The sequence below is a fragment of the Nelumbo lutea genome, chromosome 1 (assembly GCF_056320005.1).
Source record: "Nelumbo lutea isolate HS-2025 chromosome 1, American lotus-T2T, whole genome shotgun sequence".
Taxonomy (NCBI): Eukaryota; Viridiplantae; Streptophyta; class Magnoliopsida; order Proteales; family Nelumbonaceae; genus Nelumbo; species Nelumbo lutea.
In genome coordinates this window covers 156636928-156651171 of record NC_142684.1, presented here as the reverse complement: position 1 = coordinate 156651171, position 14244 = coordinate 156636928, and the positions used below count along the sequence as shown (strand labels likewise).

The 14244-nt window shown below is 37.0% G+C and overlaps 1 protein-coding gene across 2 annotated transcripts; it reads left to right on the top strand.

Annotated features, from left to right (window-relative positions):
- Positions 1-769: 769 nt before the first annotated feature.
- LOC148878597 (monothiol glutaredoxin-S10-like) lies at positions 770-10336 on the top strand. 2 transcript variants are annotated; one of them, XM_088957055.1, is made up of 6 exons: positions 770-1159; positions 1381-1454; positions 6155-6229; positions 9495-9521; positions 9762-9811; positions 9951-10336. In XM_088957055.1, exons 1-6 carry the CDS (start codon positions 879-881, stop codon positions 9954-9956), a joined length of 513 nt encoding a protein of 170 aa, XP_088813181.1. In that variant the 5' UTR covers positions 770-878; the 3' UTR covers positions 9957-10336. The 2 variants fall into 2 exon arrangements, with proteins under 2 accessions (XP_088813181.1, XP_088813176.1); XM_088957050.1 differs by lacking the exon at positions 9951-10336 and having other exon boundaries at positions 9762-9838.
- Positions 10337-14244: the final 3908 nt, after the last annotated feature.

Below are 14244 nucleotides of genomic sequence, written 5' to 3'. Positions count from 1 at the left end.
TACGAACCAAACGTGGCCTTAATTTCTAGTAATTACTAATAATATGAATAATTTATAGATAATTTCTGGTAATTTTCAATAATTACTGATAATTTACCAATAAATAATTAAAGAAAAAAATAAATTAACAACTACTACAATTGACAAATAATTTATGGTAATTACTGATAATTTCTGATATTGTTTGATAATTTCTAATAACTTTTGATCACTTCAAGTAATTTATGGCATTTTTTTTTATAATTTACTAATAATTAATAACTTATAATTACAGATAATTTATGCCGATTACAGACAATTTCTAGTAATTTCTATTATTTCCCGGTTGCTGGTAATTTGTTATATCTACTAATAATTGTTGGTAATTTCTAGTAATTTTGTTATGTTTCAAGTAAATAAAACCAAAAAACCGAATTGGCATATATATGAATATAAATAGATATATATTATGAATATAAAAAACTAATATATTATAAATGTAAAAAAACTAAAAATCAAGAATCAAACCGATCAATCGGTTCAATTTCAAAATATTGCCCCGAACCGTGAGCGCCCCTTATCTGGCACATTGGTATCCGGGTAAATGGATACCTATCAATTCCATGGGGGATCGGGAGTCCGGAAAGGATAGAGCTGAGTCCAGTCCAGGGTCCTGGATCCAAAAACGTGAATGTAAAGAATCCAGTTTTTTCGGAAAGACCACGTTCGAGAACTTGATGTTAAAACTTCTAAGCCAAATAAAAAACACTAAACAGAGAAGTTGGTTGTAAAACCCGAAAACGTGAAGACCAAAGCTAATTATAAGACCAAAAACAGAGGAAATAGTCGCAAAAGTCTAAACAAAGCTGCATGAGGCTGCAGAGAGGCAAGCAACAACAATGGCAGAGGCTTCGCATCTAACGGGACTTAGCGGATGCTCACTTAGCTTGCCTCGCAATTTCCCTCCTTCTCTCAGAAGCTCCTCTTTTCATTCTCTCGGCTTCCAGAGCTACAGCAGCGGAGGCCACAGCGGTAGATGTTTTTGTATTCATGACAGAAGAAATGGCGGTGATGGCGTCGTTCGGTTCATGGCTTCTTCATTTGGGTCGCGGTTGGAGGGGAGCATTAAGAAAACGGTGTCGGAAAATCTCGTTGTTATATACTCTAAGACCTGGTGCTCGTGAGCTCAATTGAACCTCTCATATCTGTTGCTGTTCTTTTCCTGTGATTGTTGTTGTTTGTTGATCTATTTAATTTATCTTATGGTGATTTTAATGCACTTTAAGGTGGATTGGTTGCTTCTGAATTTAAGAAGTTCTTTTTTTTTTTTTTTTCATTGGGCGAATTACGAATTCAATTGTTTTTCTTTTTGATCAATAACTCGGTTGTTTGGTTTTGAAGGTATGCTTCGGAGGTAAAGTCATTGTTCAAACGACTTGGCGTGCAACCGCTTGTTATCGAATTGGACGAACTGGGTACATGATTTCTTGCTTCTTCTTAATGGTTCGATTTTGTCTTAAGCGAGTTTCTCGCCTCTGCTAGTATTGTTTGTTTGATTTGAGACCAGTAAATTACCATCAGGATATAAACGATCTATTCTGGCTAGTATGATTTTGTTATTATTAGAAACAAGGGCCTAGTCTGCACAAATTTAAGGTTTAAACTTTAAAGTTCAGAACTTTAACTTCAGAAGTTAATCTAAAGGAACTCCAAGGCTCAAATCATGATTAATGCTTTTTAATGATATCCGAAACCTGAATTTGGCAAATGGCAACATCACCATCTCCTGGATTTAACTAAGGTCGGAGCTTGGAATTAATCCAAGTCTGTCTATTAGTTCTCTTGCTTGTCCTATATGTGTTAAATAACCATTTATTATGAAATGCCCTAAAAATTAGGTCAGAGTGTATTTTTTTTTTTCAAATTTCATGGAGTTCCACAAATTAGCATGAGTGAGAGTAAGGAAAAATGCAACAATAGGAGTATATTTTCATGTATAAAAAGCATACAGATGAATAAATGATAATATAAACAAAGGATTTGAAAGTAGTAGGGGATTTTGAGAAAGCCATTGCATTCTTATAGATCATTTAATAACTATCAGGAAGCTCTGAATGTTAAATGATACCTCCAAATGGCTCCAGAAGTGTTAAAACATAGATACAATCATAAAAATACAAACATATACATATACAAAAAAATAGACCAAGCATCTGAAGGTGTGAGAAATGTGCTTTATACTTTCAGGTGTTTGCCTCAAGGTTGACCCGTGAAGTGTTTTCCTTGAGCACAAAAATAGGGGCTATTCTATGTGCTGCATTATTCTCCCTCAGTTTAAAATACCCAAGCGTTGAAGGATTAGCATGAGAGTTTGGACAAAGTAATTTTCCTTTTAGCTTCTCTGCCATTCCTGAAAAGGGTGCAAGTCAGGTACCCCCAATTTAAAGAATTTACAGCGTTGGGTTCAGATCCTCAGGCTGGATCCATTCAAATTTTAGCAAATGCTCAACCCAAGCCAGCCCAAGTTGCCATCGTTATGTATCTGTTGTTACTATTATTATTATTATTATTATATTTTTGAGAAAAGGCAAAGTATAACTGCATTAACTAAGAAAATGGGAGAAACTCCCTTTACAGTGAATGACTGTACAATATGAGCATATACAAAATTTCAATAGTATACTAATTACAAAGGAGTTACTCTAGTCAGATTGGAAGCTTTAGCCCAAGAAAAGATTTTTGAAGTTATGTTTTGGGTAACTTCTTTTTTTTTTTTTTTTTTTTTTTTATCAATAATGGAAAATTTTATTAAGACTATAAAGCTTTAATTACAATAGAGGGGGAGGTGAACTGTCTTAACTCCCCCACCAACATAAAAACAAAAGAAGTAAAATTAGAAATGAGCCCCAAAAAAGGAACCCCTATTCACCCCTTGCTTGGCTAGCCCATCGGCAAGTGAATTAGCAGTTCTCTTTACCCAACTATATTTCACCTCAATGTCCCTAGTCAGCCACTTAAGTATTTTCTTTTCATTGCTGTAATTCCATATACCAGAGCTGTCTTTCTTTATCCATCTTACCACCACCTCCGAGTCACCTTCAATAACCAGTCTTCTGATGTTCAACTCCCTTGCTCTTTGGGCACCTTCCAGGGCTGCAAGGATCTCAGCCCTAAGAGAGTCACCTTCCCTAATAGGGTTAGAGAACATGGCTAGAATAAGTCCTTCCTCATTCCTGAAAACTTCCCCAATACCAGACAGCCCTGTGTTCCTTAAGCTGCTGCCATCAAAATTCAGTTTTACGAACCCAGTGGGAGGAAAGGTCCAAGAGGGATTAGAAACCCTTTTAACCTTGGCAGAGTTAGCTATCTCTTTCCACTTTCTCAGCAAGTCATCCAAGGAGAAATCTGAAAATAGGTCCAGGGATTTCAGCCAGTGTGCCACCCTTAAGTGAATCAATTCCATTAAGTTCTCAATGGTTCTCTCCCTTTTTGAGAAAATTCATAAATTTCTTTCTTCCCATAAAGACCTACAAACTTCTGCCCTAATACATCTCCACATAATCCCCCCTATTTTCAACTGCCAGCCGGGGGGGGGGGGTCCAACTACACCCAAAGAGGGAGAATACCCATTCCCGAATAGTTATAGCAAACGGACAATAAGTCAATAGGTGATGACCAGTTTCCCTATCAACTTTGCAGAGAATACACCTATGTGGGGATAAACAAGAATTGAGTCTCCTTCTTTGAAGAATGTCCCCCAATAAAAACTACCAACCCAAGGAGGAATGGGCTTGCTCCAAACCTCTTTAGTAGGAAAAGACTGACCACTAGAGGCAAGAGGCTGAGATAAGGTTTCAAAGAAAGAGGCACAAGAGAAGGTACCGGAGGAGGATGGGGTCCAAATTTTACATTTTCCTTAAAGGGATCTAAGAAAACATTTTCAAGAATGGTTAACAAGTTCAAGGTACATTCAAGTTCTGTCCCTAACAGTCATTTTCAAGCCCAGGTTCCACCCAAACCCAAAAGAGGAGTCTGAAGGCACAATGAAAGAAGAGATGGGTTCATTCTTCAGATCAGACAGGGCATGCAAAGATGGAAACAGGTCCATCAAAGGGGAATCCCCAACCCAAGTTTGCTCCCAAAACTTTATAAGGTTACCGGAATTCAATTCATACCTGATCCAAGGATTCTGCAATTCTTCTCCATCCAAGTAGTCCATAAGGCAGCAGCAGTTATCATAAGCCAAATGATCCTTCCAGTTCTAGTAAGGCCCCCAGTTTGCCAGCTCTCTAACAATTGAGAAGTTGTCTAAGGGAAGGCTCAATTCATCTGGAGAATGCTAAGAAGATGAGCCCAGACCTGTCTGCTAAGGTGGGGCAGTGCAGAAAAAAGATGATCTGCGGTCTCCAAATACACATTGCAGAGTGGGAAGTTAGATGCAATAGAAATACCCCTCCTGATTAGCTTATCTTTAGTTAAGCATTTGCTTAAAGTAATTTTCCTTTCCAGAAAGGCCACTTCAGATGGCACCTTGTAAACCCATACAGCATTTAAAGGGATTTGGGACATTAGATTTAGAGAATGGGTGGTGGATCATGGATCTAGCAGAGAATTTGCCTTTGCTTGCACTTCCAAATTCTGCTGTTAACAGTGCTGGAATTCAGGTGAAAGGGTTGGATCTGACAGAGTGAAGAAGCTTCCAGCTAAATCTCCCATTCAAAGAGGTTTCTTCTGAATTTGGGAGACCAAACTCCTGACTCTTCAGAACCAGAAAAGCAATCAGCAACTGAATCTTCCTTGTTGGAGGCTATATTAAATAGACTTTGGATACTGGTCAGCTAGAGATCTGTTTCCACACCAAGGGTCAATTCAGAATCTCCATTGACTATTGTTGCCTAGATTGTAAACAATGCCTTCTCCTATAAGAGGTATTGCACCTCTTTCTTTTCCTTTTAGAGATGAATGTATATTTTGATGTTTGAGCTCAGGAACTTTGTTGTAGTTGAGAAGTAAATCTTCTCCTTGATAATGAGTCTTTATCATCTCCATCCTCTAGGTTGGTGAGATTCCAATGTCAAGGTATATTGGATAGTGTGACTCTTATTCTTTTTGTGGAAATCCTCTATTAAAGCACCTTCAAACTCATACCAGTTTTGTACCTTGAAGCAGTTAGTTGCCTTCAGTTCCAAAGCAACGGCATGGCTTTATATTTGTCTAGATGAGAATATGGCTATGTTTCTGAGATGTGACTATAAAAGGTGTCTGATGCACCAAGTTCTTCAGAAAATGCAGTTCCTTATCACTGTAGTGTATATATCCATTGCTAAAAGGGGGTTTATTTCTTATGAATTAATGTGCTTGAAGTCAATGCATGTCTCCTCATTTTTCTAAAGACTACACATTGAATTAACACTGCTTTAACCTATGTTATAAAGAACCTTAAATTAAAATAATGCTAATCATGCCTATCATCATATCAGTGATTTAAAATGCGTGCCTAGGTGCACAGGCGAGGCACATTTTGGGGTATGTGCCTCGCGCAGGTCCTAGGCACACCCCTTTCAAAAGGCGCACGCCTGATGTGCCTTGCGCCTCAGCCCAGGTGTGTGCCTTTTTAAAATTTTGCATTTTTCGCTTTTTTTTTTTTTTTGAGTCTAACATAGACTTGTTCGGGCTTTCCTCAAGGGACGTGGTACAAAGGCGACTCATAGAATCAAGAATGCAATATGTTTTTCATCACATTAGCTACTTGAAGCAATGCAATTAAGGAAAAAAAGAGATTGTGGGTTTTACATGCTTGAAAATGCTTTATATGTTTGCTTTTATTTTTAAATTTTCATTTGAATACGCTTTATATGTTATGTTTATGTATTTTAATTTTAGATAATAGGTTTTTTAAAACATTTATTTTAAAATTTAAGTTTATATCTTTTATTAACATTATTTTTAATACTTCTTTTTGCATTTTTAATTTTTTTGGCATTTTTTTTGAATTTTATGATTTTATTTTTTATTTTTTAGCTTTTTATTTTGTAGTTTTTGCGCCTTGCTTAAAAAGGTGCACGTCTCGCCTTGCGCTTTGCGCCTCAGGCACAAATTGGCCCTTGCGCTTTTTTTGCGCCTTGCACTTTTAAAACACTGCATCATATAATTGAGGACCTCTGTTCTCTTTCAGGTGCTCAAGGACCACAGCTGCAGAAGATGCTTGGAAGGCTCACTGGACAACATACTGTTCCAAATGTTTTTGTTGGTAAGTAGAACTTTGGAATTCATATTGTTTACCCTTCTGTAAATTAATCTCACTGAACAAAATACCCTTAGAAATGCTTAATACTTATTTCCATTGAATATCATAAAATGGCTTCTCTATGGTTCATTGACATACGCATACATATATGATCCAAATGCTCATTTAAACTAAAAATACATGGTTAGCTAACATATCTCAATTAGCTAAGCAGAAATTCTTTTACCAAACAAGAATGGTTAACCAGTGCAAATTGCTGGATCTTTGTAGTTCCTTTTCATGCCTGATGCAAGGCTATATTCTTTGATATTGGGGAAATATTATGTGATTTTGTTGACGCGAATTGTTAATCCACTAATTGGAAGATAATTGGTACACTTCATTTGTTGGTCTTGAGGGGTGGGGGTGGGAAAGCCTAGAAAGCATCCCAAGTTTTATTAAAGTTGGAAATTAACAGAAATATATATACAAATAGGATTACCATCGAAGATCATGATCTAGATATTGTCATGTTGATGAGAGTAACCTAGATGATAGGAAGGCAAACAAAGTTAATAATAGTTTTGCCCTTCTCAAGTGGTTTTGGCCTGTGGACATTAATCTATTGGAGAAGAATCTTTTCTTGGGATTATTAAAAATGGAACTTTTATTAATTGTAATAAAAGAATGTTATGTATGTTGTTGTGAGTGTTGTGAGAGAAGGGAGGAAAGAAGGGGGAAAACTAAAGGAGAGAATAGAAAACTAGGGCTTCAAATCATATGCCTGCCTCTCCTCTCTCAAATGAGAGAGATGATTTTATATTGACACTATCATCATCACCATCATCTAAGCCTTGTCCCAACTATATGGGATTGTATGGGTGGGCATTATTCGGTTAAAACTGAAAAACTGAACTGAAAATTTTGGTTTCGTTTTTTTCGGGGTTTGGTTAATTTGGTTTTTGAATACTTTCGGTTTCAGTTTTTAGAATTAGAAATAAGGTTAACCAAAAAAACTGAATTAACCAAAGTTTGCTATGTATAATATATTTATATATTAATATATATTATTATGAAATTTGATTTCATTAAATATATTATAATATATAATATATTTTATATGTTATAGTATATATAATATCGTATATATTATTGAAATTCGATTTTAACCAAAATAACAAAAAACCGAACCGAAAATTTTGGTTTTGGTTATTTCAGTTTTCTATAATTCGGTTTAGGTCCGAATTTCATTTTTTAAGTTTGGTTTTTAAAATTTCAGTTTTTAACAAATAAATTGAATCCTCACCTATGATTGGCTATGTGAATCTTGTTTGCCATTCCATTTTGTTCAATGCCATATCCATTGTTAAACCATGAGCACTTAAATCATTTGTTACTACTTCCACCCAAGTCCTTTTTGATCTTCCCTAGCACTTTTAGCTAGGGCTGCAACATGGGTGGGCCCAAATTGAGCCTGACCCAACCCAACCTCAGTTTTTATACGGGTTGGGCCTGATATAAACCTTTTGGACAGTGTCACAACTTTCAAAACCTGTGTTGAGGCATCAAGTAGCTTGAGCCCAACTCGAGCCTGGCCCAACCCAACCCAAGCAAGTACACATCCACACATGCATTTTATTAATATAAAAATATATTTTTTCTAATTATATATATATGTACATATGTATTAGTATGTATGTGTGTATTTGTAAATGAAATTTGTACATATTTTCAATAAATTCTACTCTGAAATTGGGCCACAGTCTAGTAAAAGATGGCTATACAAAAATATAATCATAAATTCTTTCAAACCCAACCAACCTGCCCAAGCCTGAGTAAGAGTGGCCCAAGTTGAGTTAGGTTAAACTCAGGTTGGGCTTGGATTAATAAATTCAGGTTAGACATCCAGTTGGGCAGGCTCAAGCCCGAGGTTTGCACCTTTACGGTTGGGCTTGGGTTGACCATCAACCCGACCCAACACCCCTACTTCTAGCCCCTTCAACTTGTAACAAATAACTTCTTTTGAAGGTGCTGTAGATGGTCCTCTATGCAAGTGTCCGAACCATCTCAGTCTACTTTCTCTCATTTTATCACCTATTGGAGCTACTCTTAGGTTCCTTCATATGGCTTTGTTTTTGACCTTATCCTTTCTAGGCAGTTTTGGGTACCAGTCTTTTCTTGAGGCAACGTTTGTACCTGAGTGTCTTCGAAATTGAAAAAATTGTTGGGTTGTGTGTAGAACCTAGTGCACAATTATTTAGTTTTGTTTAAGTCACCTAGGTGCCATTAGGTGCAACATAGGATAATAGAGGTGAAACGCCCTTACGAGCAAGAAACCTCAAAATGTTGTTCTCACTTTTCACCAAAAATCACTTTCACAAAGCTTGAGGAAAAAAGTACAATGAGTTTTACTTGAAGCAACCCAACCAAATAAGATTTTGGTGGGGTAAATTCAAAACACCTACATGATGCTGACATAGCAGTGTTTCTTCAGGAAATGACCACAACATCAAATACCTACTGATTTTTACCACTCATCCATCTAAGCATTTGCACAATTGCTACACATTTTTTGGACTTGTTTCTTGACTGCCCAACACTCTGTTCCATACAACATTGCTGGCCTTACAGCTGTTTTATAGAACTTTTCTTTCAGCCGAAGTGGTATTCACCTATCACATAAGACTCCAGATGCACCCCTCCACTTCGCCTTGCCCATCTTGCTCTACTTCTATGAGCAACATACTCCTCAATCTATCCTTTGTTACGGATTATTAAGCCAAAGTAATGGAGGAGGAGGGTGGTCTCCGGTCCCAAGTGTACCTTGATTTGCACTCCCATTATTATTAAATTTACATTGTGTATATTCTATTTTGGTCCTACTTATTTTAAAACCTCTTGTAACCTAATTTTGCATTAATCCTTTGTTAGTTTCATCAATGAATATTATCAGTGACTAGCACCATGAAATCTCAACGTAGATACAAATTTTCAATACATTAAATATACAAGATACATGAAATCCTTTGTTAGTTTCTTAGATGACAATACATTAAATATACAAGATACAAATTTTCAATTAGTTACTTGTCTTTATAGTGGGAAAATGATGGGGACCACTTCCATAAGAGAACAAGAAGGAGAATGTAGTCAACTAAACTAACTTATCCTACTTCCTACGGCCTAGGATTTACTTTTGTTGTGAAATAAGGCATCAATAAGTTCTCTCATTATCATTTTGATTTTCCTTTAGAGTAATCTCTGAGGTTCTCAGTTTCTTTCTTAACAGGTGGCAGGCACATAGGTGGTTGTACAGGTATGTGTGTTTGCATATTTAATGATGTATGGCAAAGTTCGTAGATAGAACTCAAAATATTAATTTCAAAAATTCATTGACTTTTGCTTGAAACTTGCACAAGTAAACTCAATGGAATTTGGCTTTCTTTACTTGGTCAAGATAAAGAGCTGAAATGGCAAAGCTATACAACCTTACCTTATTTTCGAAATATAATTTCAAACCTCCATTTGATCCTTGATGTTTTCTTGTACTGCACAGATACTTTGAAACTATATCGGAAGGGAGAACTTGCAGCTTTGCTGTCTGAGGCTAGTGCCAAAAACACACAAAACTAGGCATATTGGGGGATATTGTCAATGAATTTTAGTTCCCTCTGCCACCCTTGGTTTTATAACATGATACAAATCAAATTACTTCAACTAACATTAATTTATTGCTTTGTTGCAGGACTGATGGTTGCACATATTAATGAATCGAGCTCAGTCACCAGGCTCTATTCCTCTTTTCATGTATAGTTTTTCCTACCGTTGAACCACCATCCTGACAGTAGCCTGAACACTGGTGCTAGTTTCTTTACTTTTGAAAGCAATGGCACATGCAATGGAGAACAATTTAGTGAGGCTTTTAATGTTGCATTAAATTGGGTTGAATTTTTAATAAGCTTTTCATTTTTGTAGTTTCACTTTCGCTCTTCATTTATAATGTTTGCTTATTGTAGAAATATAAGGTGTGGTGTAATTGTGTAAAAAGGGCACTTTTCACGCATCACTTGTAATTCATACAAACAATAAAGTTGAGTTGGGCATGATTAGCCAACTCAGTTGTTCCTTCTACTCTCTCTGTCTACCTCTATTTCTCCTTTCTTTTCTCCCTTCTCTTCTTCAAAGCAAGGGCTATCGAAGAATAGAAAACACATACTGATTGACCAAGTAATCTGCTAAAATCATTGTTCATATAGGTGACATAAGCAGCTGTATGGATAAGGTGAATAGTGGCAGACCTAAACTGTAGATTCTGGTAGAGAAGGAATTTAGGGACAGTTTGATGATGGTTGAAGAAGGGTTGAAGCTTTAAGGAACTTCTAGTATAGAGATTCATGAAAATTCAGATATGGAGTTTACCGGTAAGTTATTTCAATTGGATGCAGAGTTTGATGTGAATTTACTTCTCTTTGAAGCTAACATCAATTTTTTTTGAGGAATTTCTTGTATAGAAATTCATGAAAATTCAGATTTGGAGTTAACAGTAAGTTATTTAAATTTGATGCAGAGTCAAAGTATTTTCCAATGCATGCTAAATATTTAGTTTTTTTTTTTATTACATCATATCTATGGCCATTGGACAATACGTGCCTATATGGATTTCTTTTGTTACAACTATAGATTTATTTTTTTGATTTGATTGATTTCCTTTTATTTTTTGGGAGACATTGCTTGGTTAAGTATGACTTTTCTTGTTGCCTTATCCCTTTGATTTCTTATTCATAGTTTGATATCCACAATGAATATTGGCTGTTCACCTGTTGGTGGCTTTGTGGTTTATAGAAATACCATTGGTAATTCTTGTATTCTGATAAGAATACACCTTAATTTAGCCAATTTTTTTTTGAGCGGTTGCAATTGATGGGTGAAAACCTATGTTGAATTAAAGCGAGTGTTGAGATGATTTATAGGGAAGATCCCCATGCTTGATAACGAGTGAATGATACAGGAAAAATGGGATCAAGAAAGCTGTACTATCATGTCATAATTGTTGAATTCTTCAATATCAGTTCAGTTGAACCTTCTTGTTCCTTGAGACTTCTACCTGGATTTGGGAAGTGTAAATTGCAAATGCTTCTAATGCGATAATATTTTCAAGATTTATTAACTAGACAAGATGAATGATTAAATATATTCAAGATATTCAAGAGGAGGTTCCATGGTGCTTGTTGTTTGCTGATGATACAGTATTAATTGATGGAACTAACAGATGCTTAAATACAAAATTAAGTTTATAGATAATTGCATTAGAAACAAGAGGTTTTATAATAATTAGGAGTAAAACAGAATATATGCAACATACATTTAATAATAATAGGAGTGTAAATTAAGGTATGCTTAAGATTGGAGACCAAGAGATAACTCGCTGTAATCTCTTTCTCTGCCTTGGTTTAAATTCATTACAAAGGAAAGATTCAGGTTGATGTGATTCATAAAATTAGAGCAGGATGAGAAAAATGGAGGCATGCATTCAGAGTCTTGTGTGATATGTAAATACTAATTTAGCTAAACTGAAAATTTTATAAAATCAATTGTAATGGGATCAATGTTGTATGGAATTAGAGTGTTGAGAAGAAGAAACATGTCAAAAAGAAAAAATGAGTGTGGTAGATATGTGAATGTTCATATGGATGAGTGGTCAGAAATGAAGCCACATGAGCGCATCTAATTGATAAAATGACAGAAAATAGATTGAGAATTGTTACAAGTTGAAAGGACTAGAATAGCTAGGGTCAAATAAAAAAAAAAAAAGACTCGGTGCCTGTTTAGGAGGGAGGGAGGTCGAGTTTCCTGTGACCCTCGTTGCAGTTTGCAGGTGTGTGATATTTTGTCTTTTTCACCAAACATTGGTGTGTTCAATAATCACTGGGGGGTCTCGGGTTTGTCCTGCAACGGGGGTTGCAGGAAATGTGATCTCTTTAGGAGGCTGACTACTTCTGCCTTTCCAAGTTGGGCTCATAAAGACAGCATATAAGCTATGTTTGGTGAAAAAATCCGGAGAGCCTAAATCAGCCATCACTCAATCATTTCATGCATCATCTCTGTTTTTTTCCCTATCATCCATCCTTCGTGTTTTAATAAAATAGTTAGTATTACTGTATTAGTATACAAATTGAAATTTCTTTGTCTCGGACTCTGGCGGCAGTCAAATGGGTATGAAAACAGAAATAAATACAATTATAAAAAGAAGGAAAATCTATGACACCGGAAAGACGTGGTAACGAAGGTTCAAAGTATCGATACGTATCATTCTGGGATCCCTCCGATATGCCCCTACAGTTGGTGTATTGGGGGTCTGACCGGTTTGGGGGGTGGAGGAGCCCTAAACTACTCCCCCTAAATCGGTTGCGAAAAAAAATAAAAAAAGCATCAAAAGCTATATCGGTTCGTCCGATACACTCATATCTACGTATTGGGCATATCGATATTTTGAACTTTGGTGGTAATGAAAGAGCTTTGACCAATCAAAGCACCTTGATTGTGATGAACACCATGTGATTGTTACCCTTTTTTTATGATACCAATTGATTGGTCGTAAGTTTTTTTGATATCTTTCTGGTATTATAGTCGAACCCTAAAAAATTATAGAAAATTAGCAAAAAAGTTTAGCATGTATTTGATAAATGAAAATTATTATTACTAACTAATAACGAAAATAGATAAAATGCAAAAAAAAAAAAGAAAAATAAAATAAATATGACTAATGACCTATGATGGAGGGTGATTTGCCCCGACCTCATCATAGAGGGACACGTGGGCGTGACTCAGCATAAGTGACAGCTCAGTGCGACCAGTCCGCCAAAGTCCAGCGTGGCAGCTCGGCCTCAGGTGACACTCCGATTATCCTGAGCTCCTCCCAAGTAAAGGAGCCCCCGAGCTCCTCCCAAGTAAAGGAGCCCCTGAGCTCCACCACAGTAAGGAGCCACGAGCTCCTCCTTAAGAAGGGAACATCCCGAGCTAAGATTCTTCCATAGGCATCCCAAGCCAGGGTACTGCAAGGCAGGGATCTCCCGAGCTCAAGGGACTTCAGGGTGAGTTCGGGAGCCTCCTAATAAATTTGTTCCGATAGGCTTAAGTAGGTCGCCTCGGGTGGAATAACCTCAGTGTGGCACCTCCAGCTCGGCGTAGGGTAGCTCAATGCAAGGTAGCTCGTAGGAAGATAGCTTGGCGTATCATAGGGAGATCTCCCTTGACAACCATACCTGCCAAACCTGGAGCCCTGCACCCAAGTCTCTCGCTAGGCAGCGTCGTGCCTGCCAAACCTGAGAGGTGTCCCCCGCTTGACAGAGCCGTACTCTGCAACAATGACCTACGCAGCCCTGGCAAGTAACGGCTGTGACAGAGAATCAGAGACGGTTATGTCATATTTGACAGGATACCATTTTATAAGAATTCCAACCCCCAGAGAGAAGAGGTAATTTTGATTTGCGCTATCTGCACTCTTAGCTCTCCTTGTGTTCTCTGCAATTCTCTCTCAGAGTTCTAACTTGATCGCTGAAGTGTTCCCATCGGGCAAACTCCCCCGGAATTCTTCACTGTCTTCTCCATCTCAGGTGCTGTCCTTCGCCATCTAGGAGCCAGGCCACCGCCAGCTAGGAGTGACCGGATCGCGCTACATCAACCTACTAACCGAATTAATGTTTTTTTTTTCTCCAAGTGAGAACTTCAAGGGTGAAATGTACCGAATATAATTGGCGAATGATGGGTCAACTGGTCTAACCGGCCAGTTCACCGTGGGTTGAAAACATCATTTTATCATGTACAAGTGCGAGCCATTAGATATTTAGATATTGTTCCTTGACTACTCTACACACATCTAAAACAACCGTAGAACAGATCATGTAAAGAAATAAATATGTCCTGTTGAAACTCTGCATATATAATTACACTTCTTTGACTCAGACTCAGAGACTCAGAACCAAGATTTTGGTCGTTCAGAAAATGAAGCAGAATACAAGCTACGATATTGCAACAAAATA